General features: G+C 48.3%; 1 protein-coding gene across 1 annotated transcript; it reads left to right on the forward strand.

The window, feature by feature from the left end:
• Positions 1 to 22813, forward strand: LOC134550588 (transmembrane protein 151B-like). Its single transcript, XM_063397332.1, has 2 exons — positions 1 to 390; positions 19554 to 22813. Exons 1-2 carry the CDS (start codon positions 301 to 303, stop codon positions 20982 to 20984), a joined length of 1521 nt encoding a protein of 506 aa, XP_063253402.1. The 5' UTR covers positions 1 to 300; the 3' UTR covers positions 20985 to 22813.
• The last annotated feature ends 1111 nt before the right edge of the window (positions 22814 to 23924 follow it).

Here is a 23924-nt window from a genome sequence, read left to right on the forward strand (position 1 = left end):
CAGAGGTGCGCCGGGAGCCGCCGGGCAGTCGCCTGCCCACCTGGGGGGGCCGGGAGCGGCCGGGGCACCCCCCCACTCCGCCTCGTCTTTCTCTCCTCCCCTCCGCCGCCTCCTTCCCTCCCTCCTGCCCGCCTGCCTGGGATGGTGGAGGGAGTCGGGAGCACCCGGCAGGGTGGCCCTGGGCGCGGGGGGCGGCTCGCCCCAGCCCCGGGCACGGCGCGGGGCGCGGTCCGCGGGGGCTCCGCCGTCTCGGGGTCCCGCAGCCCCCGCCGCCGCCGCTGCTGCCGGTGATGGCCAAGGATGTCCTCGGAGGGGGAAGCCGAGGCGGCTGCTGAGAGCGGGCCGGGCAGCACCCCCGCGCCGGGGGCCGCCGCCGCCGAGCGGGAGGAGGTGAGCGGCGGCGGGAGCGCCCGCCCCGGGCCGGGCCGGGCCGGGGGAGACTGGAGGGGCCAAGGCAGCCCCGCCGCGGGGACGGGGTGCAGGGCCGTGGGGCGTGGGGAGCCGCGGCGGAGGAGGGTGCCCGGGCTGGGGGTGTTCGCGACGCGGGGAGAGCCGAGGAGTGCAGCCACAGCCCGCCCGGGTCCCTGCGGCCGCGGTGCGCTGCGGTGCTGCCCCGCCGCGCCCTGCGGGGCCGGGGCCGCCGGCGGGACCCCGCTGCCTGCCCGGCTTTACCGACCGGCCCCGGCTCGGGGCGCGGCCGGCCGGCGCCTCTGCACCGGCACCGTGCAGCGGGGGGAAAGGGGGCCTGCCCAGTGAAGTTCGGCCAAATGAGCCCCATGGCGTTTGGCCTAGGAGAGCCTACCTCTTCCCTGGGACTTGTGAAATGGTCAAGGAGACTGCAGCTCTGCGAGGCGCTGCTAGAGGTGGCCGGAGGGGCACACGGAGCATGAGAACGGGCTTGCAGTCTGGGCTCTGTGGCTTTCAGGTGTTTGGGGGCAAAGGAGGAGGTCATGCCTCTCCTTTTCCCTTGGAGCCTTGGCACTCCTGTTGCCTAATCTGCAACAGAAAACAGTAGATAAAATATAGCGTAATATGTTTCTTCAGATCATCTGTGAAGCACTTACTGTGGCCTTGCACATCATAGAGAGGGAATAATGGATGTGTCTGAGTGTTGACACAGAATCCTGAGCCACAAGGTGTTGGCCAGACAGAATTGCAGGGTTGCGTGACAGTAGGTGACAATGTGTGTGCGCTATTCTGCACACTTGGGACAGCAAGCTGTCCTGTTTTAGAAATACCTGGGATTTTCTTCTACACCTAATGTAGCCTTTGCTTCCAACAGTTTTGACAAGTCTGCCACTTACGTCATGTAATCCATGTGCAGTTCATGGAAATGAGTGAACTTCCTTCATAATATGGAGATAAAAATGAATGTACATGCTCCTAGGAATGCAGAGAGCAGCCTTGAAACAGGCTTAGAGAAGAGAAAATTGGAAACAGAAGTGAAAGCAGCCCTGGAACGTTGCTGTGTGCAGTTAGTCTGCTTAAAGCTTTTGTTAACAGGTCCCGTGGCTCATCAACAGTCACATAACCCTGTAGTCAAAATCCAGTAGCCTCAACAAAGCCTATGTGAAGCTGCAGGATACTTAGCTGAAAACCACACAGCAGTTTAAACTACCTATAATTGAAAATTGGCTTTGCAGCTCAGGTTGAAAAAACTGTCATCCATGGGTGGAAATTAGGGTTTTCTCCTGTTTGATTGCTTTTTAAACACCTGCGACACAGTTCACCGTGAAGAGCTGTGGCTGGATCCAGGATACAGCTGGTGTTCCAGCAGTAGAGCACACCAATGTAATTACAGCCCTGCAGATGATCAATAGATAGTTACTGCTGGAAGGGATTTTTTAATTTATTTGGTCTAGGACCACGAGCTACTGAAGGCTCTTCAATGGATTAAAGTCCACCATAAAAACATCTGAAAACAACCATTTGTAGAAAGAAAGCACTTGATCTCTCTGCTAAACACTATCTGTGTCTTGCTTCATTCATCCTGTTCTCAGTTTTTCTTCTGTTCCAACACAAACATTTGCACATTTGAGTCTATATCTCAAATGCCTGTGATATTTCAACACTGCAGTCCTACAATGTTGGTCTTTCCTCATGCCTTCCCCATCACCATGCAAATAGCCTTTTTGCACCTGGGCCTGCAGTTGCATGTGCATGCCCTGTATTGGTATTAAATGGGCATTTCATGGGCTCCTCTGTTAAGCCTTGTCATTTATGGATTTCACTTAGATCAAATGCATGGACCTAATGGTAACAATGACCAAAAATTGCCTTTATTGGGTATTAAATAAATGCAACCCTGAGCTAGTAACAGAGAAGGTGTCTGAAGCCTTATGATTTTTGAAAGAAGGACAAGCAAAGCTGCAGCTGCAGAGCAGGAGGGAGAGCAGCAGTTCCTGAGTACCTGCCTCAGCCCTTGTCCTCTGCTGCCAAGGATCATGTAGGTTTCTTGCTGACTTTGCTGAATGTCAGAGCAAGCCCTCAGATTACCTGACAGTGCTCTGGTTTGGGTTTTTTCTAATGAAACATTAATTGCTTGAGCTGAATGACCTGGAACAGATGTGCTTTTGTTATTAGTGTGGGATTCTACCATTCCACCAACTCTTGTGAAGAGGAATCAAGATCTTTCAGGGAGAGTATGCAAAAGATTCTTTTTTCCAAATGTTTCCACAGTTATTGCTGGAGATTGATTCTCTGGAGATACTTGACTTTGCTTTCCTCTCTGAAACAGCAGAACCTGCTGCTCTGTACTGCCCTGGTTAAGCAGTAGGCTGGCTGCTGTTCTTGTTACTGTGACAGCCTATACCTGCACTAAAGAATTAATAGTGATTTTTCTTAATTTCTGCCAATTTATAACTCAATTGGGAAATGTCTTAAATATTAAAATCTTTAAAAATTAGTTGGAAATCAGGTGGGTTTTTTTCAGGAAAACAAAGCTGGTGAGCAGAAACCTCATTTTTTGTTTCCAATGCCAAGTAATCACTGAAGAAAGCTGAAAGCAGCAGCCACTTGACATTTTGAAATATGTATTTGTCTTGTCTGTACTGGCAAAGTCAAATAGCAGTTGTCCATGCCTGTTTTTATCTTCTCTTCCATATTTAAAAACTTAAATTGGGTATGACATAATGAAATCAGTTAAGCTATTTAAATAAAAGGGAAAACCTCATGAGTCAATGTTCCTGAAACCCACAGTCACTGGCTTTCTGATGGAAATTTTACAGAAAAGAGGGGCCACTTAAAACTGCCTCATTTTCCTTATGTTACCACCAAAAATGCAACAGGGGCTCATTTGTAAAGTGCTACGTGTGGTCACTACAATGCCAAAGGGGTGTTACAAGTTAAGAAACCATACATGGTGCTTGTTTGCAAGTTACAGCTTTACGGGCTGTCGGGTCAGAAGGGTAGCTGGGACCCTTCCTCTTCAGTGTGGCCCTGGAGAGACACCCTCTGCTTGGGGCATTGACTCCATTTAGTTACCCAGCTTTTTATTCCTTTTCCTCCAACATTCATATTATTTGTCAAGACTTATTTTATGGCATTGAAAACACCAGGCATAAAGCCCTTACTAACAGACCAGTTAGCTTAAAATTGTCCCCATCTATGGGCTGAGTTGTACCCAGGTGGATGAGAGGTTAAGTAAAAGCTGCTGAGATACCATTGGGTATCAATCTCCAGAGAGGGGCTATTTCCTTGTAAACCATCCCCTTCAAAAGCTGCCCGGGCACTCACACAACAGACACTGCCCAGGGAAGGGTAGGAAATGAGTGAGACATGATTCGCAGGAAAACTCTTTTCCTTCTCCTTGGCTCCTCCAAACCTCATGCAAAAACCTGCTCAGCTAATCCCCTGAATGATAGGTGCTGGTTAGCCTGGTGGAAGACTGTCACCATCCCAAGTGAGTATGACTGACCAAACAGTGACCTTTTTAAGGCAAAGTGCATGATATTCTCTCTTACATGGAGGTCAAATAGGACAGGCTCCTTTCTTCCTCTCCTGCCCTTGATCTATTCAGCAGGCATAAACCAAAGAGTGCTCCTCATTCTTTGTTCTAAATTATTTCCCTCACAGAGACAAAGGAAAAAGTCCATCAGGAATGGCAGTATTTTTCATGATCCTGCAGTTTCAGGCAGTATTTGCATTGCAGATCCTGTCATAAGAAAATCCATGCTGAGCTATGGCATTTTTTTCTGCTTTTGTTCTTTTTGTTGTCCCACTTTATCTTCTGATAACATGTCTGTTCTTGGGGCCTTGGAGTTGGCTGTCTTCTCTGCACTTCACATGACAAACTGTCAAGAGGTTTTTAAAAAATAGATAGGAAATATCAAATGAATGTGTCTGAGCTCTGAAGGGCAGCCTGGTCTCCAGTTGTGTGGGTCACTACAGACAGTCTTCTCCTCCTTGCCACCATGGCTGAGAATGAAGTGAATTGCTCCTTCAGGCTGACTTTTCCAATCCCTCCAGCAAGGGAATTTTCTCAGTGAAGCCCTGGACTGTAGCAAGTGTGGAGCTCATGGAGTTCTGCTACTGGAGGGTTACAAGGACAATTTAGGCAAATGTATATTAAATGTGTAGATGTCGCATCATGGGAAGGGACAGACTAGGTGACTTGGTGGTAGGTGCCCTTCAGACTTGGTTTCTAATGCTGTTCTTTCAGGTGGACAGACAGCCACCTGATGCTGGTGGAAGAGCAATGGGCCTGCCCACTTTTTGGAGGCCCAAAATACTCTCCTTGTTCTCCCTTTCTCACCTCAGAGACCCCAGAGGATGATCTCCTCCAGGAAGGGAAGTGTGGATACCAAGGATGCTTTGCAGTCAGTGCAAGCCATTGCAAGACTGAGGTAGGAGGTATCTTCTCCCTGAAAATGCAGCACTTTACCTCCTTTCATCTCTTTCTACACCTTGGAAGGAAATAGCTCAGATCATTGCCAGTGACCAGGGACTTTGTGGAAACAGAGAATAAAAGGAGTAAAGTATCCCCAAGTAATCCACAGTGAGTAGGGCTTGTTTCTCCATGTGTCCTAACACGCTGTCATGAATTGAAATCAAAAGTAGTGGCTGCTGAGCTATCACCAGCACTGTAAGGCCCTTCAGTTGTTACAGTGACACTGTTGTGACACAGCAGATGAGGCTGTGTCTGAGTTTTCACAAGTTCTACTTTTTGGATAAAGTATGGTTAAGTAGTTAATTAGTTTTTAAGTTCTAATAATGGAAAATGTAGTTCACTTTCAGACTCCAATCATTCACTGTGTTCCTCAGAGCTTAAGACCAGTAAAGTTAAAAATAGCAATAGTGAAGTTTTCGAGGTCACAGTTGCTGTGACAGCTCTGTTAACTCCCCAAAACTCTAACGGGGCAGCTTCATTTCAGCAGCACTCTGCAGGGGAGCCAGCCATGTGTTATAGTGAGGATGCTGCTGCAGTGGGGCTGGACAGCCCTGCCAGCAGCATCACACGGTGGGGCAGGGATTTGGGCTGCATTGGCAGGCACCCGTGCCAGCTCCTCCCTGAGCACTGGCTGCTCTGCCCACAGCTCATCTCCCCTGCAGTAAAAGCAGGGAGGACAAGTGCCCAAAACAGGCAGGACGGATGACGAGTGGGAAGGATGGAAGAGCCTGGCTGTGCGTGGCACAGGAGCTGGCAGCCTTCCCAGTGTGGAGTTAGGGTTGTGAAGCAGTGTCTGATGTAGCTGGCAGCCTCTCTCAAGGTGCCATGCATGCCACTGGGAGGATTTCACTCTGAAATGTGCAAACTTCTGGCCTCCGTGGTTTTACATCAGGTGAATAGTGCACAGAGAATCCCAACTCACACACAGCACCATTCCCATACAGCTGAGGTGTTGCACACCCTGGTTCAGCATTCAGCCACCAGAGGCCTTGGTCAGGAAAGACTGGTGGTACTGGGCCTCAGGGCAGATTGGCTGGAAACAGCCACCAGCTGGTGAGAACAGGGCCTGGCAAGGTAGGAGCGACAGCAAAGGGCAAAGAGCAGGTCGTGAAGGGTCCCAGTCCTGGCAAGGAAACCGAGGGTAGGTAACTGGGGTGGTTGACAAATGAGGAGTCTGAATAATGTGACCTTACCAAGGAGGAGAATGGCATCAGTCAGAGACTTCTTGCTTTGGGAGACAAGTGATTTGTGGTGATGGATTTATGGATGGAGGCCTTCCTCATACTCGTGTGATTGACTGCCCTTAGGAGATGACCCAAGAATTGTGGAGTACAGCACGTGCCCAGGAGTGAGCCGTGCCACCTGAGCCGTGCCACCTGAGTCGTGCCACCTGCGTCGTGCCACCTGCCCCACACTGCAATGGGCAGGGGGAGCACAGAGCACCACAGAGGCTGCGGTGGTAGCATCTGCCAGTAGAGTCCTGCCAGCATTAAGGTCCCTCTAAACACCAAAAATAAAAAAAAACCAACTTCCTCATGGCTTCCTAGAGGTGAGGTAGCCAGGCAGAAGTGCCAGTACCTGGTAGAAGAGGAGTGTAGTGAGGGCATGTGCCGAAAGGGTGGAGAGGACAGTCTGTCTTCAGGCCTGAGGTGTTCCATGGTTCTCTGCAGGGGACTGCCTGTCAGCAGACCAGGGCAAGGAGGTAAATCCTCTGCTTCCCACCAGCTGGTACTCAGAGTGGCAGGGTGAATATCTTGCATGCAGATGATGTACCTTCCTGGAGTGTGCTGCTGCAATGCTCATGTGAAATCATTTTATAGGTGCTGTTTTTTCAGTGTCTTCAGGAGGTGTAAGAAGGCGTACTGACAGCATGCCATAGGTCAAAGTCAAGGCAGGACATAAAAGCCAGGTGTCTTGGCTCTCAGAATCCCTTTTAACCATTAGGTTTTTAAATGAATTTTCATTGAAGTTTTCACCTGCTGTGCTGTCACATATTGCTGCAGAATGTGTCACAGAGAAGCAAGAGGGAGAGAAGTGATATTTATAATGAAAACTTGTTTCTCCCAGGGAAGCATTAGCTGCTGGGATACTCCCTTATCTTAACCAGAGCACCGTTCTAAAAACCTGACAGTGCTGAGGTCACAGCTGTGTTCAGCAAGGTGCAGAGATGGGAACACACTCCCCAAACCTGACAGCAGCTGAAGCCTAAGTGGTGGCTGGGTGTTATTGCGAGGGATGCTCAGCTCAGCAGCAGGAAGGACCTGGTATGGCCACAGCCTGAGCTGCAGCTGCCCAGCACTGCTGCCACTGCCTCTGCTGAGGTGTGGCTGGAGGGCTCCAGCTGGGAAGTCACACGTGGGAAGGCTGGAAGTTCAGAGTTTAAATCACAGAGCCAGGTTGTTCTGGTTTAGCTAGCTAAAAGGATGCCATTGCAAATAAGTGAGAATAAAAATAAAACGCCATGGTTCTGTGCAAACTTTCATTCTGAGGTCCCTTTGTAAGGCTTCCCCAGACTTCACTGGAGCTTGGATCAGTCCTGGATCATATTTCTCCTGAGAACTTGAGAGCTGTTTCTATATCCTTCATTTAAATCTCAAGGTGTTCCTTTAGACTGAGCAAAGATTAAAAGGGATTCATAATAATGAACTATTTTTCTCATTTATGAAGTCTCTAAACAGAGGCATTCAATGACTAAGCTGCAAACTAGACAACTGGTGTGGAACTAACACCTCTATGGCTTGCTCCTCACAAGGATGTCTTTACTGGCTCTCTGCTTTTTCCCCCAGGGAAGCTGGTCCATCGCTGTTGTCCAGCTTGGCTTCAGATCAGTCCCTCACTTCCCCATGTTGAGGCTGAGGGAAGGTTGGGCAGGACACAAGACCTGTGGCAGTGGTGAGAGCACTAAGGCACAGGACATGCTCCCCAAGGATGAGGAGAGCACAGCGAGCCTAGGAACCTGGGAGTGGGAAGGAACAAGTTTCCATACACCACTGGACTGTGGCACTAAGGTGCCCTGCTGCAGGCTGATGGTGTGCACAGCACAGAACACTCACCTACTGGAGCACAGCCAGCCTCCTCTCCCTGCTGGCTCCTCTCTCACCCCTGGGGGGCTGCATCTCCTGTGTGAAGGTGGGAGCAAAGCAAGCATTACAGCATTCCTGTTGAACCCAGATGAGACTTTGTCAAGCACAGAGGCTGGCAGAAAGCTAGTCTCCTCTTCTCCCTTCCCTGCAATTCCCATCCCTCAAGGACTGAAGCAGTGGGAGCTGGTCCCACTATCCCTTCTGTTTTCTCTTAGTTGGTGTCAATTTTCCCTTTATCTCAGCAAAGCCACTCAGTGGGCACCAGTCAGCAGCTGCACCTGGCTGATCCCTGGGGGCTGTGGTAATTCTGTGCATGCCAGGGGTGCAGGGAGCTGGGTCTGCCTTTCACAGGCCAGAGCACTGCTGAGGATCTCTCCACTCTGCAGGCACAGGAGGATGGATGCTGCCATCAGCCCTTCTTTAGTACATCCCTGCAGTGTGGGAACAGGGGCAAGGGCACCTGCCCAGGCACCTCTGTGCTGCTGTGGTGGGGGGCAAGTGGCTGTCTGGGCATGAGGCAGGCTGCAAAATACCAAGTGGCACATGCAGCTATGGCTGGTGCCATTTGCTTGGCCTTACTAATCCAACAGTGGCTGGGAACTGCATCCCAGGAACTTTCTTGCAGTTATGTGATGCTTTTATGAGTTAACTGATAAGTGTTGAGGTAAGCCACTTAGTTATACCTGTAAAATTTACCCCGTGTCTAGTAGAAACCACTAATATGCAAGGCAGGGGAGTAGGAAATATGAGCTAAGTGTGATGGGTGCTTGAAGTGTAGAAAAAAGAAAAAAGAACTGTTCTTGGAGTTACTCTCTTGCTCTGAGGCAGCTTGAATCCCAGCTTTCCTTTCTTGATGAGCTTATACCCAGCACTGGCATTAGTGGGAAAAATCCTCTGCCTCCAAATATGAGCTTTTTATTGGTATGGAGCTGAGAGCCAGTGGCAGCAGCATCAGCAATTTGGGGGAAAAGCAGTAATTTTGTTAGTGCAGCATTTTGGTGATCTTGTAAAAAGCTGCCACAAAACCAGCCCTAATTTCTATTTTGTAAATCGTGACCATTTTGTTGCTAGGATTCCTTGGCACTGGGGATGCAACTGCACAGTTTTCCTTGGAGCAGCATGAGGAAGCATTGCTTGTGGATGTGTTTAGGGCCAAATTCTTTGTGACACTCACATCTGCACCCTTGTATTGTACTGAGTGGCTTTTCCATCCTGCTGTAATGAGCAGCATATATGTTGGCAAGGATCCAAATGGCTTTTATTTCTGGGGTTTCCTTTATTTCTGCTTGAAGAACTCAGTAGTATCCTGCAGGGCCTAATCCTGAATCTGACATTTTAGAGTACTGTAGGCTCCTTCTGTCCTGACCTCTGTTTTCCGCGTCTTCAGATGCTGGCTTGAATTCACAAGGATGATTGGTGTGAAATAACAGACTGTCTTTGTGTGGTATTTTAGGGGTGTCCTAGCATCTGAAATTCAGGTGGATCAGCAAGATTTGTGTCTTTGCATAGTTCTGACTTGTCCTGCAATAGGCTCTGCTGCATAAAGGATTTAATGCTACCATTTTGTGTACCCTGAGGTGTTCCCCCTGGCAGCTCCCTTGATGGAAGGAGATTATGTCTCCACAGGGATTTAAACCAGGAGAAGCCAGACAATCCCTGCTCACCACAGGAGGGCAGTTGCCAATGCCTGAGCCAGTGACGCTCCAAATACGTGGAGTGCATGATGCAGGTTCTTATTCTCAAACCTAGTAACAGCATTCCTGCCATACATTGACATCATGGCACCCACCTGCAGGAAGTTTTTATTCTCGCGGGAGTTTCATGGCAGAGGAGCAAATGGATGTGCAGCAGCCAATCTGCTCTGTGTTCAGGGACTGGAGGAAGATTATCTTTGATGTGAAATGGCCTTTTTTTGGTTGCCTTCTATCCCTGGTATTTCCCTTTCCTTGCTACTGGCTCAGCAGGAGCTGGGAGTAATGGGCTTCTTGCCGTTCAAGACGGATGGCAGGAGGCATTTTGTTTCAGGCTCCCCAGGAGGGGATTGATGAGATGACTGTAGGAATATCTCCCGTTCTCCTTACCAGGCCTTATTACTGATACCCCATGTGGTGCCCAGATTGGGTCACGTGGTGGAGGAGCACTTCTGCCCACCATTACACCAATGTCTGGGGTAGCACATCCCGTCAGGATCCTTCTCACTGTATTAATGGACATCGGACCTGGGAGCTCACTTAGCCCTGGAAAGCAGTGAGAGGCTGCACTTCTCCTGCAATTGTCACCTCCCTGCTCACTCACCCCAGGCTTCTTAGGCTGGTCTTTCACCGGGATCACCTAGGGAGCTGGAAGATGGTAGCTGCACCCACATCTGTTGTGCTGCTTGGGGACAGTGGATAGAAATCTCCTTGTTCTTGTGTCATCCCTGTCCACTGCAGAAGTTGTGAAGCCCTTCTCAGCACCACAGCCTGGTCCTGGTGTAAGGGCTCTCCTCAGTTCTGATTAATAGCATAGCCTAGGGCTTTTCTAGCCAGGCCTCTGTGGTCCTCTCTGTGTTATATCCTGCCATCAGGAGGTGAAACATTCCCTCCTGCTCTGTCTTGACCAAGACTGAGGAGTCTGTCATAGTTAGAGAAAAAATTCTGCTTTCATCCAGACTCTGGTCACCACCTGCCAAAGTGTATGACGTGTGGTTATTGATTACTCTTTCCCTCTCAAGTATCTCATTGGTATGTATTAATCACAAGCACAAATCCATAGGGGCAGATTCAGTTATGACTGGTGTTAATTTATCCACTGTTTTTTCTTCTTTCTTATCTGAATTTATCTCTTTTTTCGCAGTTCTCTGTCAGTGTTTCCCCCATTCCTTTTTCCCCATGGACAGGAAGATTATTCTTGCTAAATAAGAGGGGAAAAGATTAACTCTTTGCTTACATGAGTAATCACAAGATGTGGGGTTGTTTTGTTGAAGACAGTAAAGTCACCCTGTAGCCCCCAAGGCAGGTTTTGACAGAGAGCAGGAGCATGCTGTGATGCCACATCCTGCTGAGACACAGCTGCAGCATCAGCCCTGCAGCACGATGTTACCTCTGTGGGAATCTCTGGTCCAGTTTAGCACAGCCTTATCCTACCCCTCAGGCTGTGGGGAGGAGAGAGGGGCATAGATCTGTTTTTGGAGAAGTTCCCAGCAGCAAGAAAGCAGCTTTTCAAGAATATCTGCTTTCCAGGCCATGGATGGGCCGGGGTAACTGCTGGCTCATGGGATGCTTTGGTGCTGTCAGGCTCAGTGCTGCCTCCATTAATCTTCACCCGGGTCCTTTCTCTGAATGTGATTCCCTCCTGCTCCTGCCTGGGCTGTCTGGTCTCTATCCTCACCTGCCAGCACTCTCCCCCTGCCTCAGTGGCACTGGCATTTGGAGCGTGTCCTGGCTATCCTTTTCCCTCTTTCATTTCTTCCTACCTTCCATGTTTTTCCCTCATTTCTCTAATTCCATTTGGGCCACATCTTTGCTACCTTCTGTTTTCTCTCATTCTTTCATTTTAGACACGATAACATTTTCCTTCAGCAAATTTGCAGCTCTTGAGGTCAGTCACCAAGGACAAATGCACACGGGATTTAAAAGGACAGGAAATGCTTTTGATATGACATCCTCAAAGGAGAATTTTAATGCTTTTGAAAATAGGGAACACAGGTTCCTGTCTGTGAACCAGGCACAGACAGTCAAGCTTGGGCCCCAAACCGTCCACAAAACAAACAGAATAAATTCATGCTGCAGCAGCATATTTTCTGCTTATACAGCTCATGCTGGAGTTTTCAAGGAGACTGAAGAATAAAGTCTGACAGAAGAGGAAACAGTCATTTTGTCAATAGACACATATGGAGAAATAGCAAGGATAAGGCAAAATTGTAGATCAAATGTTTAAAGTATGTGACTCCAAAATAATTTGCCATATTTCCTTTAGACATCACAGGCTATTTCTTCCCCTTCTATTGGTGTCAGTTTGGTGACTTTCAGTTCAAATTTATTGTGCTGGTCAAAGTTGGCAGGGGATAAAACAAGAGGTTTTTGTGTCACTGTAACCATTGCATGCCACGAGCACTACTGAGGCAGCTAGAACAAGAGATGCTTCAAGCCCACACTGCTACCCAGCTACTTCTGGAGTAAAATACAGCTACTGATGAAGGTCATACATAGCAGGCTAGGTGATGATGTGCTCTGCTGAAGCTTTGCAGCTTTTCTCTTAGTCTGGTATGCAGAACTGCTCGTGGAATTACTCCTGGCAGTGAACACTGGAAATGTGAGGAGCACCTCAGTGTCCACATGATGCTTACAGCCTTGTTTTTGTGATTGACACTTAACTCTGTGAAAAAGGTTGTCTTGTTTAAGTTAATGGAGTATTTAGCTATTAGACTGGCAGAGTTCTGCAGGAATAATTACCAGATTTGACACTGTTCATTGGAATTAGGCATAAAATCTCTGCTGGTAACATTTACAGTTGGCACAAACATTAGCAGGCAGGTCTATAATGATGAGATGAGCTCAATTTTCTTTAGGGATCTCCTCCATTTGATAATTTAGTTACTCAGTCTGAAGCCAAATCTGAAGTTACACATTTCAGGGTGGAGAGTGCAGCCAACATTTCAGTTGTCCTCAGAAAGAATGACTCAAAAAATACCTGGGAGCCAAGTGAGTGAGAGGTTGAACATGAGCTCCTGGGATGTTGCTGGGTGGAAATCTCTTAATGCAAATCTTGAGGACAGTAAAAAGGTGGAATGAGTGGGAGTGGAAGGTGATTTTATTTTTTGGTATGATGTCAGTGAAATAAGTGCTGAAGTCCTTTATTTACTTGCAAGGTACAGACTTAAGAAGGCTCTCAAGGTGCTGAAGAGAGAGCAGAGCACGAGAAAGAGCTAGAGCAGTGAAGTGAAGGACTTGAAGACTTTGGCTTCTTTAAATTGTCAAAAAGAAGGCTGAGAGATGTCATCATTAGAATGGAGGAGTCTCTTCTGAGTGAGAAGGCAGTCATACAAAAGAAGTCTTTCATCACATGGAGAACAGGCATCCTCACTGCCATGAATGAGGTCTGAAGTGAGACAAAATTACAAAGGCAATTTGTAAATTTTAAAAAAAATTACAAAATTCATCACCAGCACAAATTTCAAAAGGAATTGCAGGTTCATCATTTCTTTTAGGCTATCAGTTAAAACAGAGTGTATTTATGGAAGATGAGCTTTTACCAGTCCCTGGTTTCTGGGCTGTCCATAGGGTGGCAGAGTGAAATTGCATTGCCTGTGAGACACAAGAGCTGTGTGGAGAAGGCACAGTGTCTCCCAGTCTTAAGGTGTAGATGTAAATTGGGCCGTAATATAAGCTGAACCTTCATGACCCAGCATAACCATGCAAAGTTATGGGAGAAATTTCTGTGACTACCTGCAAGAGCTGAAGAACTGTCTGGTTGTTTATTGTCTAGTAAGAATCCTTACCACTAGTGGATGGCTGGTGGGTGAATCCTGCTCTCAGGTGTGCTTGTATCCAGAGGCCAGCAAAACTAGTGAGCCAACACTGACAAAACAGAGGCACCAGAGTGGCAGGTTAGGCATTCAAAAACCTGGGCTGGTGGAATCAGTTTGGGCCTCTCTGAGTGCGGCCCTTCCTCCCTCTGCTAAGTGAGGAGCTCCTTTAGAAGAGCAGGGATAGCCAGACTGCCTTGGCTTCTGCCTTGAGGAATTAATTTGTTCTATGTACCCGTCAATAGAAAGAGGACCTAGAGTCATAAGCACAATTTGCTTATCCAGAAATGTGTTGTTCTCATTCTTTAGCATCAGTATTACATTTTGAATATACCTTTTAAGGAAAAGTCAGGGTTTGAGGAAAAGTTTTTTTTTTTTTTTTTCATTCTTGGCCACCCCCAGTGCAGTCACTTTCAGGCTCACTTAGGGTGGTTACCAGCTACAACTTACCTACCAGTGTCCTGAATCTGGTCACCTGTGAGGAGTCAGGGGATGGGTCAGAGCTCCAAAACCCTGACCACCAGCAGGCCTTTGCTCCTGCCACCAGGGCACGCTCGGCCCCAGATGTTAAGCAGGGGGTGTGCCAGGCTGTGCACGCCTCATCGACTCTCTCTCCACCTCTTTACACTAGGCAAGACTAACAGCCCAATCTGCACCCTCCTACAACACAGAGCACGTTTGAATGGTTTTAATTATGGTTGCTGCAGCCAGGACCTGACCTGCCTGCTGTTCAGCCAGGAGGAGCTGGGTGGATATGCCTGTGTGAAGGAGCTCCACCTCAGCCCTTCCAAACCTGCTTTTGATCTTGGGCATCTGGCATCAGAGGGTACCTTTGAAGGCAATTGCCCTTTCAGCCACTGCCTGGATGTTGGATCATTTGCAAGCTGAGTTTCTTAAAGGAGAAATAATCAAAATGTTGCCAACCTGGAAACTCCTGTCTCCTACAGGTGTCAATTGAAATTCCGGTTCTCTATCAGCAGTTAGGGATTTCCAGACTATTTTCTGGTGATTGTGGCTGCAAATTAAATAGCATCTATCATTTTAGTGTCTCAGAGTGCTCCACACCACCAGAACAAACAAACCATGTGGAGGTGACTAAGTGGTACACAGGTCCTTTGCTCTGTCTGAGCTTTCTAGAAATGATGGACCAAAAAAAAAATCAAATGCAGAGCAGCGCTGTTGAGCTGACTAACTGCCCGGGGCCAGGGACAGCTCGGGGCAGGCTATCCCTAGACCTTGTCACTCTCCACAAGGTTCACAACACAGACACCCACAGCCCTCCCCGCTCATGCCACCTCTCACTCATGGCATTTTCCTCATTCATGCTGAGATCTGCTGAAGAATTTGGAAAATATTTTTTGGTTACTGTTATAAGTGTTCTAAGAGCTAAGTGCATTTTGGCCTGTGGTTGTGGATAGTTTCGGTAAGAGTTCCCGGGAGTTTCCAATCCAGTCAGGTGCAATGAGAAGGGAGGCCTCTGAAAGCAGTTCAGCAGCATGCCAGAGACTAGCAAGATGTTATTAACAGCATGTGTACTTAACACAACTTGAAATTCATAAACAGTGATACTGACATCTCAGCTGTGCTGCTTCATGGCATTCCATTCATAACAGGAGATTTTTACAATTTGTGCTGTCATCAGAGCAAGTTGGGACCTTTTGGGTGAAACATTTGAGTTGACAAGTCCATTCCACTTCACAATACGTGGCTGTAGAATCACAGAACAGATTGTGTTGGAAGGGACCTTCAAAGCTCCTGTGGTTCCAGCCCCCTTCCATGGGCAGGGACATGTTGCAGTAGACTGGGCTGCTCAAAGCCTGTCTAACCTGGCCTTGAGCACTTCCAACAATGGGGTATCCACAACTTCTTTGGGAAACTTGTGCCTCATTTAATCTGTCAGGACGTTTGTCAGGTCTGCTGGAAGCAAAGCCCAAAGCAAAGCCCCTTGCAAGCAGGAGAGGGAGGCCATCTCTCTTGGTTTGGTTAGAGAACCAAGCCCTTTAGTCCTAGCTTGCAGACAAATTGCCTGGCAACTGAGCCTCCATCTATTCTAGTCTCTGTTTGGCTCTGGCTTTCTGTCAGGCTCCCTGTCTTTGCTTTCTTCAATTATGTTTCTCTATTAAGATTTTCCAGGGGTTATGCTTTTATTCCACATAAAAACAACACAGATGCCACAGCATTCCTCAAAGGATGCAACTCCTGTTCACTGGCTAGCCCAAGTTATCATGGAAATTATTAGTTTCCTTAAGCATTTATTGTACTCATCCAGAAATACAAGCTTGCCCTGCTTCAATCTAAAACACTATGCACAGAAAGGAGAAAATTCCACACAGTACCACAAACATAATTCCTGTAAGAAAGTGGTATGTTAATTAATAAAGTCTGTGAGCCACTGGTTTAACATATTAAAGAATTTGTTATGCAGAGAGAGATTAAAATATATATTTTCTTATTAGATTTTTGAATGTCTGATACCTTTATGTAGTTATGATCTATTTCATGTCTTTCTTACAAACATTCTAATAGTGTTTCTAATAGTATAATTGTGTTAGATAATTAATTCAGCAAACACAAGGAGAAATAGGGGGTTATAGGCCAGGTGAACATGGTCAGAACTTGAAACAGGCAGGACAGATGTGGGGGTGGACCCTGGAAGAGAGATCCTTTTATAACTGAGGACCTGCAGAGACTGGGCTTTGCTTAAGAACAACAGCAGGAGTGACAGAGCGGATCAGAAAAGCCAGGTAAAAGAACTTGTCTTTTTTACCGAAGAGTTTTGAACATGAAGGCCCTGCTGAACTGGACTGGTAGGTGTGTGAATCAGATGTGGCAGTGAGCTCTATGTCTCCCTGTCTTCACTAATGCAAAGAGGAGAGAAGCTGCTTTTTTTGCAGGCTGCTGTGAGAATAGCGGAGAAAATCTGTCCTGGGCTGATCCAGCCCTTTCAATGCCGTGGGTTGAAGGCCATTTTTGAAGTGCCTCCAGAGGATGAGTACAGAAATGTCATCTTGGACCTGCAAACCTCTGAGCTACTGCCAACCCAGCTGGGTGCTGCTCTATGGCTGGTGGAACCAGAGCTATCTCATCCCCCAAAGGGGAGATGGCATTTCATGGAGATAAGCACATTAGGAGGCATTTGCCCACTCTGATACTGCCTCTGATAGCCCTAAGCAGCAGGGCTGGTTGAACCACCCCTTGGACAGAAGCCAGCCTGTGGGTTGTAGGCTGGACCACAGAGAAGTTGTTAGTCAAAGCAAGTGAGATAAAGGAAGGTGGGATTGCAGTGCCTTTGGCAAATGTGCCCTCACTGGCATGGGACAGGGCCAGGCTGACAGTGCTTCCAACAAATAATAGAAAAAAAAAGGGGATCCTGGAGCAGCATGGACAACTTAAGAACTCACCTTACATTGAAACTGATTTCTGGGCATTTTTTGGTGGGTCCACTGCCACTGGTCACTGTGTGAACCATAAGCAATTTTAAATGAGAGGTACCAGCAGAAGCCTGAATGAGAACAAAAATTCATGTGTTGGGATATTGTCCTGCTGTTCCTTCTGCACAGTCTCAGTAGTGGAGAGTAGAGAGATGTTAATGTTTAAAGTTTTCTTCACCTCAGAAAACCTCCAGGGGAGAAAAAAAAAGCATAGAGCTTCGCAGTTCTTCATTACAGTTTATATTTTTGCATTACTGTAGAAGTTAAAAACTCTAGTTTCATGTCAAGAAGAGACAAAGAGTAAAAGCCAATTATTTCCAGTGGGTTTCCCATGAGTCAGGAGAGTCTGGGGATCTGACCTGGGGTCCAGCTGGGGCAGAAGCCTGCATTGGGGCAGTAACCACACTGAGACCAAGCAGTGGGAATTTGATGAGAGTTTCAAGGGATGAAACTCTCCATGACTGTACATAGACTGCACGTAGGGCATGCACTCCCAAAACTTCTCTAGTTACTTTTTAGCTGATTTAGGGACTGCCTGAAGCCACTTTGTGGCTTTCCTTTTAAGTTTCCTGCAAAAGGCTAAGAAAAACAGCCTCATTCTTACCTATATTGAGTTTTTTCACTGCCCTACCTACAGAAGTTTTGTACCCTGTACTTTATAACCCACTTAGCTTCTCTACATCTGTTTTAGCTGCTGTAAAGAGAATACAGAAGCCAGAATACAACCCAGAATAATTATAGTTCATTCTGACACATGTACAAAAGTTTTGGGATGAGAATATAAATTTTTTACGTATTCCTTCTGGATGCATCAGGAAGAATCAGGAGCCAGATTCTGCCCAAAGTGCCTGCAAGTGTATACTGGTATAGCTTCTTAAAATCAATAAAATTACTCTGCACTTACACAGTGTCAGATTAAAAGCTATGAAATCAAAACCAAGCCCCATGAAATCTAGTTTTCATGGTGTGTTCACTTGCAGTGTTCACAGCAAGTCATAAAACCCTCTATGGTTACTTAGAAGTGTTTCTCTGTCTCAGGAAAAAAAAAAAAAAAAAGCAAAGCAGTATTAAATCTGACCCTACAGCCCTGCAAAGTTAGGTGCCAATGCTTCCATCTTACAGAGAAGACAGCAAACTCCTCTTTCCAGTGGCTCCATGCTATTATTTCCTGAGTTACAAGATGCTGCTTCTTAAATTCCTTGCTGTTTCAAGATCACTTACTGAATCCTAACTGCTGTAGGTCCAAGATAATCTTTACCGGGGGAGAAATTTATCTGTGGAGAAAGAAGAAGATATTTCCTGAACCTAGCATCTGTTGGCATCTAAAGAGCAGTTTGATGCATTAAAGAGGGGCCCTTGGGAGAAGGAGTAACAGTGTGCTTCTATTTTTGCATGAATTCAGGCTCAGCAGAGGGCATGATGATGCATGAGTATCAGTGTGTATCTGCTTTCTCACTGTCATTTCCTCAGTTAGGGGAGAGGCAGAGGATGGCAGTAACAAAAGGGGTGCAAACAGCCCTCCTCATTACCAACTAGGGCAGTGGGGACTTTTTTCAAGAACTCTCTGCAGACAGACAGCTGCCAGCCAGTGGTGTAACTCGTGCTGCCGCTGCTCTTTGCAGGGACACAACTCTGTTTCCGCTCGCTGCTTGGCTCCATTTGGCATTTTTCTTTATAGCTGAACATCGTATGACAGTGCAGCTGATTCACTGCACCAGGGCTAGGATAAGGACTGCAACTGTGCCCTCTCAGGGGACAAAGTGGGAGTACAGGAGTGTGAACCCAGCTCTGCTCCCAACCCGACTTTTGGGACTTGAAGGGGGGGGTGTGCTGTTTTAAATATTCACGCATACACCCTTAGCTTCAACACTGAAGCTTTCAAGTATTTTAGGTCAGAGCTGGTGTAACCAGCCTGAAGCAATGCTGCATCGTGCTGTAATCTTGACAATTTTTTCAACTAAATGTGCTTGAATCTAGTCATTCTCCTGATGGCTCATCTCCAAGAAAATGGTGTCGATCATTTGGTAGGTTTCAGGGTTGGATGTGAGTCAGCTCTGAGTCAGGCAGCAGCTTTAGCTGCGTGAAGTGCTGGTCCTCCTGCGCTGGCACAACCTGTGGGGCCGCAGCTCTGCGACAGACACTGCTCCTGAGACTCCCCAACAGCAGCATGTGGGAGCTTAAGCACGGGGGACTCACAAAGCAGAGGGGCAATCCCACAGCCCCACACTTCTGGCTGTGCACCTGCACAGCACTCTCGACCTCTGAAGATGGCAGGGTGTGTAAATGATGCTGGCGGCAGGCAGGGAGAAGGAGATGGGGACCTATCCTGCTCCCTGCAGAGGTCCCATCTGCCCAGGGTGTGGGCACAGCGAGTCACTGCTGCACAAACAACTTCCCTCCCCAGAGCCAGAAAGAGGCAAAGAAAGAGCTTTGTCCAGAGCCCTCTGTCCCTGGCAGGGTGTTTCTGTTTATATTGACATTTGTATTAAGTAGGGTGGTGTCCCAGTTCTCAGGCAGTCAAGAGAAAAGCCAGACACAGCCTTGATGGCAGCAGCCAGTGTGTGTGTTGTGCAAAGCAGCGTGACTGATGGGTTCCTCGCTCTCTCTTTGTCTTTCTCTTCCCTTGCACGGCGGTGTGATTGAAGCAACGCCCCGTGAAACAGTCCCTGAGTGCTTGCATGTGCCGAGAGTCCCACTGGAAATGCCTCCTCCTCTCCATCCTCATGTATGGCTGCCTGGGTGCAGTGGCCTGGTGTCAGCTGGCCAGAGTCACCAAGCTCAGCTTCGATAGCTCCTTCAAGGGCAAGTCTATGATCTACCATGACAGCCCGTGCTCGGACGGCTATGTTTATATCCCGCTGGCCTTCCTCTCCATGCTGTATGTGGTGTACCTGGTGGAGTGCTGGCACTGCCACGTCAAGAGGGAGCTGCAGTACAAGGCAGACGTGGACAGCGTGTACGAGTGCATCAACCGCATGCAGCAAGCCACCCCCTGCATCTGGTGGAAGGCCATCAGCTACCACTTCGTACGGCGCACGCGGCAGGTGACCCGCTACCGCAACGGGGACGCCTACACCACCACACAGGTCTACCACGAGAGGGTCAACACACACGTGGCTGAAGCTGAGTTTGACTACTCTCACTGTGGATACAAGGACATCTCCAAGGAGCTCCTGGGCTTGGAGAGCTACACAGCCACCAAGCTGAGGTTCACCAAGTGCTTCAGCTTTGCCAACATTGAGTCTGAGAACTCTTACCTCACTCAGAGAGCTCATTTCTTCACTGAGATTGAGGGGCTAGATGACTACATGGAGGTGAGGGAAGGCATGCAGCTCAAAAATGTGGATTTTAAAGAGCTCATGATGGCCTACGGAGACCCGGATCACCTCCCATGGTACGTGTCCCACTATGCTTTCTGGGTGGCAGCTATCCTGATGATCTCGTGGCCGCTCAGGGTGCTCATAGAGTATCGGACTGCTTACGTGCATTACCACGTGGAGAAGCTGCTGGGCCTGGAGTACACGGCGTCCGCGGCGGCGGAGGAGCCCTTGTACCGGTACCGCATGCCACGGGACGCCACGCAGGACAGCACCGAGCTGGAGTGGCACATCTGCACCAACCGGCAGCTGATCCCCAGCTACTCGGAGGCCATGCTCATGGACCTGGCCAGCTCCTCGGCCTACAACAGCTACACCGTGTGCCGGTACGGTGAAGCGGCGCACGGCTGTGAGCGCTGCAACCGCGCCTCCAGCACCTCCTCCATCTTCTCGCGCCACGCTTTCCACAGCTGCAGCGGCAACTCCCGCCTCTCCCTCAACACCAGCCGCTTCTCCCTCTGCCGCATCCACGGCTCCCACAGGACAGGCCTCTGGAGGAGCCGCAGCAGCAGCATTGCCGACCGGGGCTGCCAGGATGAGCGGTGCTGCTCCTACTCCAGCCAGCTGGCTGTCAACGAGAACCCCCCCACCTACCACGACGCCCGCTTCTTCCCTGTCCTGATCGTGCACAGGCCGGAGGGGCAGGACAGGCGGCATTTCTACGTCAGGCGTTCCTCCTGCCTAGAAACCTCTCTATGACAGGCCTCCTCTGCTCTGGGACAGGGATGGCACAGGTGACACCAGTGGGAAGCCTGCAAGCTTCAGCAGGTCAGCAGGACCTGTTTCAGCTCTTCCCCCTGCCATTGCCAGAGGACATAGAGACTGACCAACACCTAACCTCATTCCCAAGATTTTCTCCCCTTCCACCTGGTCTCGCATATCTTTCATTCACCATTCCTCTCACTCTTTCACTTCTCACCCTTTCTCTGCTCCTTGATTCCCTGCCTCTCCTCCCATCCCACCCTCATTCTTTTTTTTTACGTTTCAGTCACAACATTTGATTGTTGTGACTGCTGGAGGATTTTAAATGCTTGTGCTTTGCCAGTACATTTGCCCTCCTGGATGCTTTGCAAGGTAAGAACCTCCGATAGAGCAAGGCACAAGGCACACGGCCAGCCAGAGTCAAGTCAGAAGGAGAATTCAGATCTGCAGGGGCTGAGTCACCTCCTGCAAACCCCAAACGAGGTGCTTTTTTTAAAGTTTTGTTTTTCCCAGTCTTTTTTCCCCTCTTCTTCTCTCATTCCTTCTCTCCTTTGTTCATGTTCATCTCCTCTCGCTTTACCCTCACCTTCCCCCTTTTTTCAGTTCTCTCACTTCTGTTTTCCAGTTTTTCTGGGGTTTTGCCAGTGAGGATGTCTTTCGAGGTGTAATTATCTTCCATTGGTCAAAAGTAAGGTATTCGTGGCACAAATGTCACTGACTGCTCGCAAAGCCACAGATGAAGTCCCTGAGAAGTGCTGAGGACTTTCTTTCAGGAGCAGTGATGTACACCGATATAGCAAAATGCCCTTTGCTCCCCCTGCCCTGCCTGGTCTGCAGCAGAGACAGTGCTGCATTTCCAGCTGTAGTTTACCTTGTCTGGCTCCACCCCTGATAACAATCGTTGAGAGCCATAATGTAGATTAGTGCCCTGTTAATGCCACTATTTTTAGGACAGTAGGCCTGGTTTGTGGTTGTTTCATTCCTTCAACTTGAGCACAGCAGCACAGCTTGTCAAGGGGAGAGGGGCTGGAGAGGGAAAGGTAAATATGGTATTAACCCTCCCACAGAGAGTCTGGAGCTGTTAGGAAGCTCTTCCACCCACAGTGTCTATTACAGCAGTTGTAGGACTGCCTGCATTACCTTTCAGCTTTCTGTGTGCCCTGAGGAGGGCTTTTGGTCTGTAGCCCACTACACCTTCCCAGGTGAGATGTGGTGCCACCCCGGCCCAGGCAGGGAGCACAGCTGGGAGCCAGCCCCACTGGCCATTCCTGCTGGGGCTCCAGGCTCTTCCTGCAGGGCTTCCCCTGGAGCAGGGGTAGCACCATCCAGGATGAGTGCCAGCCTCTCCAAATCCAGAAGGTTTCAGGTCCTGACAGAGCATGCCACTGCACTCTGGGCTGTGGGCTCTGCCCCCCTGGCCTGGGCTCCTCCGAGAGCCAGGGGCTGCTCCAAGAACCTTGTGGCCACACTGGGGACCCACCTGGGACCTCGCACCTGCCAAACCTCGCCCCACAGGGATGGCTGTATGCTGGGCAAGCTCCATACCATTCTGTCACATGGCTGGTGGAGATTGTTATCCACTCTGACTCACAGGAGAATGCAATACGATCGTATTACTAGGGTCACTTTCAAAACCAGTGTTGTCTCACCCTACCTTACAAGTAGGTAAGAAACTGAGCCCCCAGAGGGGCCGGCAACAAGTGCTTCCTCCCAAGTCCATTTTGTGTGTATCAACATGCAATATGAAATTTGTAAAGTCATATTGATATGTGTAGATTATATGTAACTCTGCATACTTATATGGTGATTTCTTATGGCATTGACTGTTGCACCATGTTAAATACATTTTGGTTTTGTTTGATGACTCTGTTTTGATGTGCTGTGTTTATTTCAACTCCAGAAATGGAAATATTAGCAATACCTGGCTAACCTGCTGCAAATGGTGGCACCATCAGAAAGGTTTTTGAAATTCTTATGAGTTGATCTTTTTTAACGTAAATACTTCATGTGTGATTTATGTGACATTTTCATTCTGACAGCTTGGCATTTATCACAAAAGACAGATAACACATATGATGTGTCAGTTTATCACCTCTAAAAAAAAACAACCATCCCAGACATGTGGAGGAACCATGTTTGGGCTCGGGGTGATGATTATGATTGGGCTGGGGCTTGAAACTTAGAGAAAAATCCAAATTTAGATCCACCATACAGTGATCCAATCCTAGTCTCCCTTGTCTACACCATGCCACCTGCCACACCCAGGCAGAGCTAGGAGAGTTTGGGAACTAGGAAAGGATAAGACTGATCTCAAAGTTCAGATTCATACCTGATATCCTTGTATTCTGAAGACAAAGTAAATGAAAGTCTTTAATAGAGTTCCCTGTCTCTTTATTCACACAGAAAGTTAAAACCAGCACATATGAAAGATGTACGAGGCTGAAACAGAGAGACTGGAATATTTCAACACAGTTGCTTACTGAAGAAGGTGGTTGAGAGGAAGACAAGAAAGGAGAAGGGAAGAGATGGTGGAATAATATAAATTAAAAGAGAACAGAGTTCAGCTGTAGCTAAGAGCATTCCCAAATGAGCAGCATAACTGAGTTATGGTAAGCCTAGCCCAGACACAGGCAGGATGAGGTTCAGCCTTCTTGTGAGCTGCTGTTGCTGCTGCAGCCACACGTGGCTTTGAATACTATACTCAAGGTCTTGGGATGGCCAGTTTTGTCCCACGTGTATGCCGGGATGGAGAGTTATATTTGGTCCTCAGAAGTGGCCACGTTAAACACTATTATTATCTGACATGAACAATCCATTATGATGGGTTGGGCAGGGAATGGAGACAGTTTATTCTCAGTTTAGCCCTTTTCAGTGACCTGAAAAGCCACTGTATTACCCAGTAGCTCTCAAGCTGTGTCCTTGGCAAGTTTTGGAAAG

The sequence above is a fragment of the Prinia subflava genome, chromosome 5 (assembly GCF_021018805.1).
Source record: "Prinia subflava isolate CZ2003 ecotype Zambia chromosome 5, Cam_Psub_1.2, whole genome shotgun sequence".
Taxonomy (NCBI): domain Eukaryota; kingdom Metazoa; phylum Chordata; class Aves; order Passeriformes; family Cisticolidae; genus Prinia; species Prinia subflava.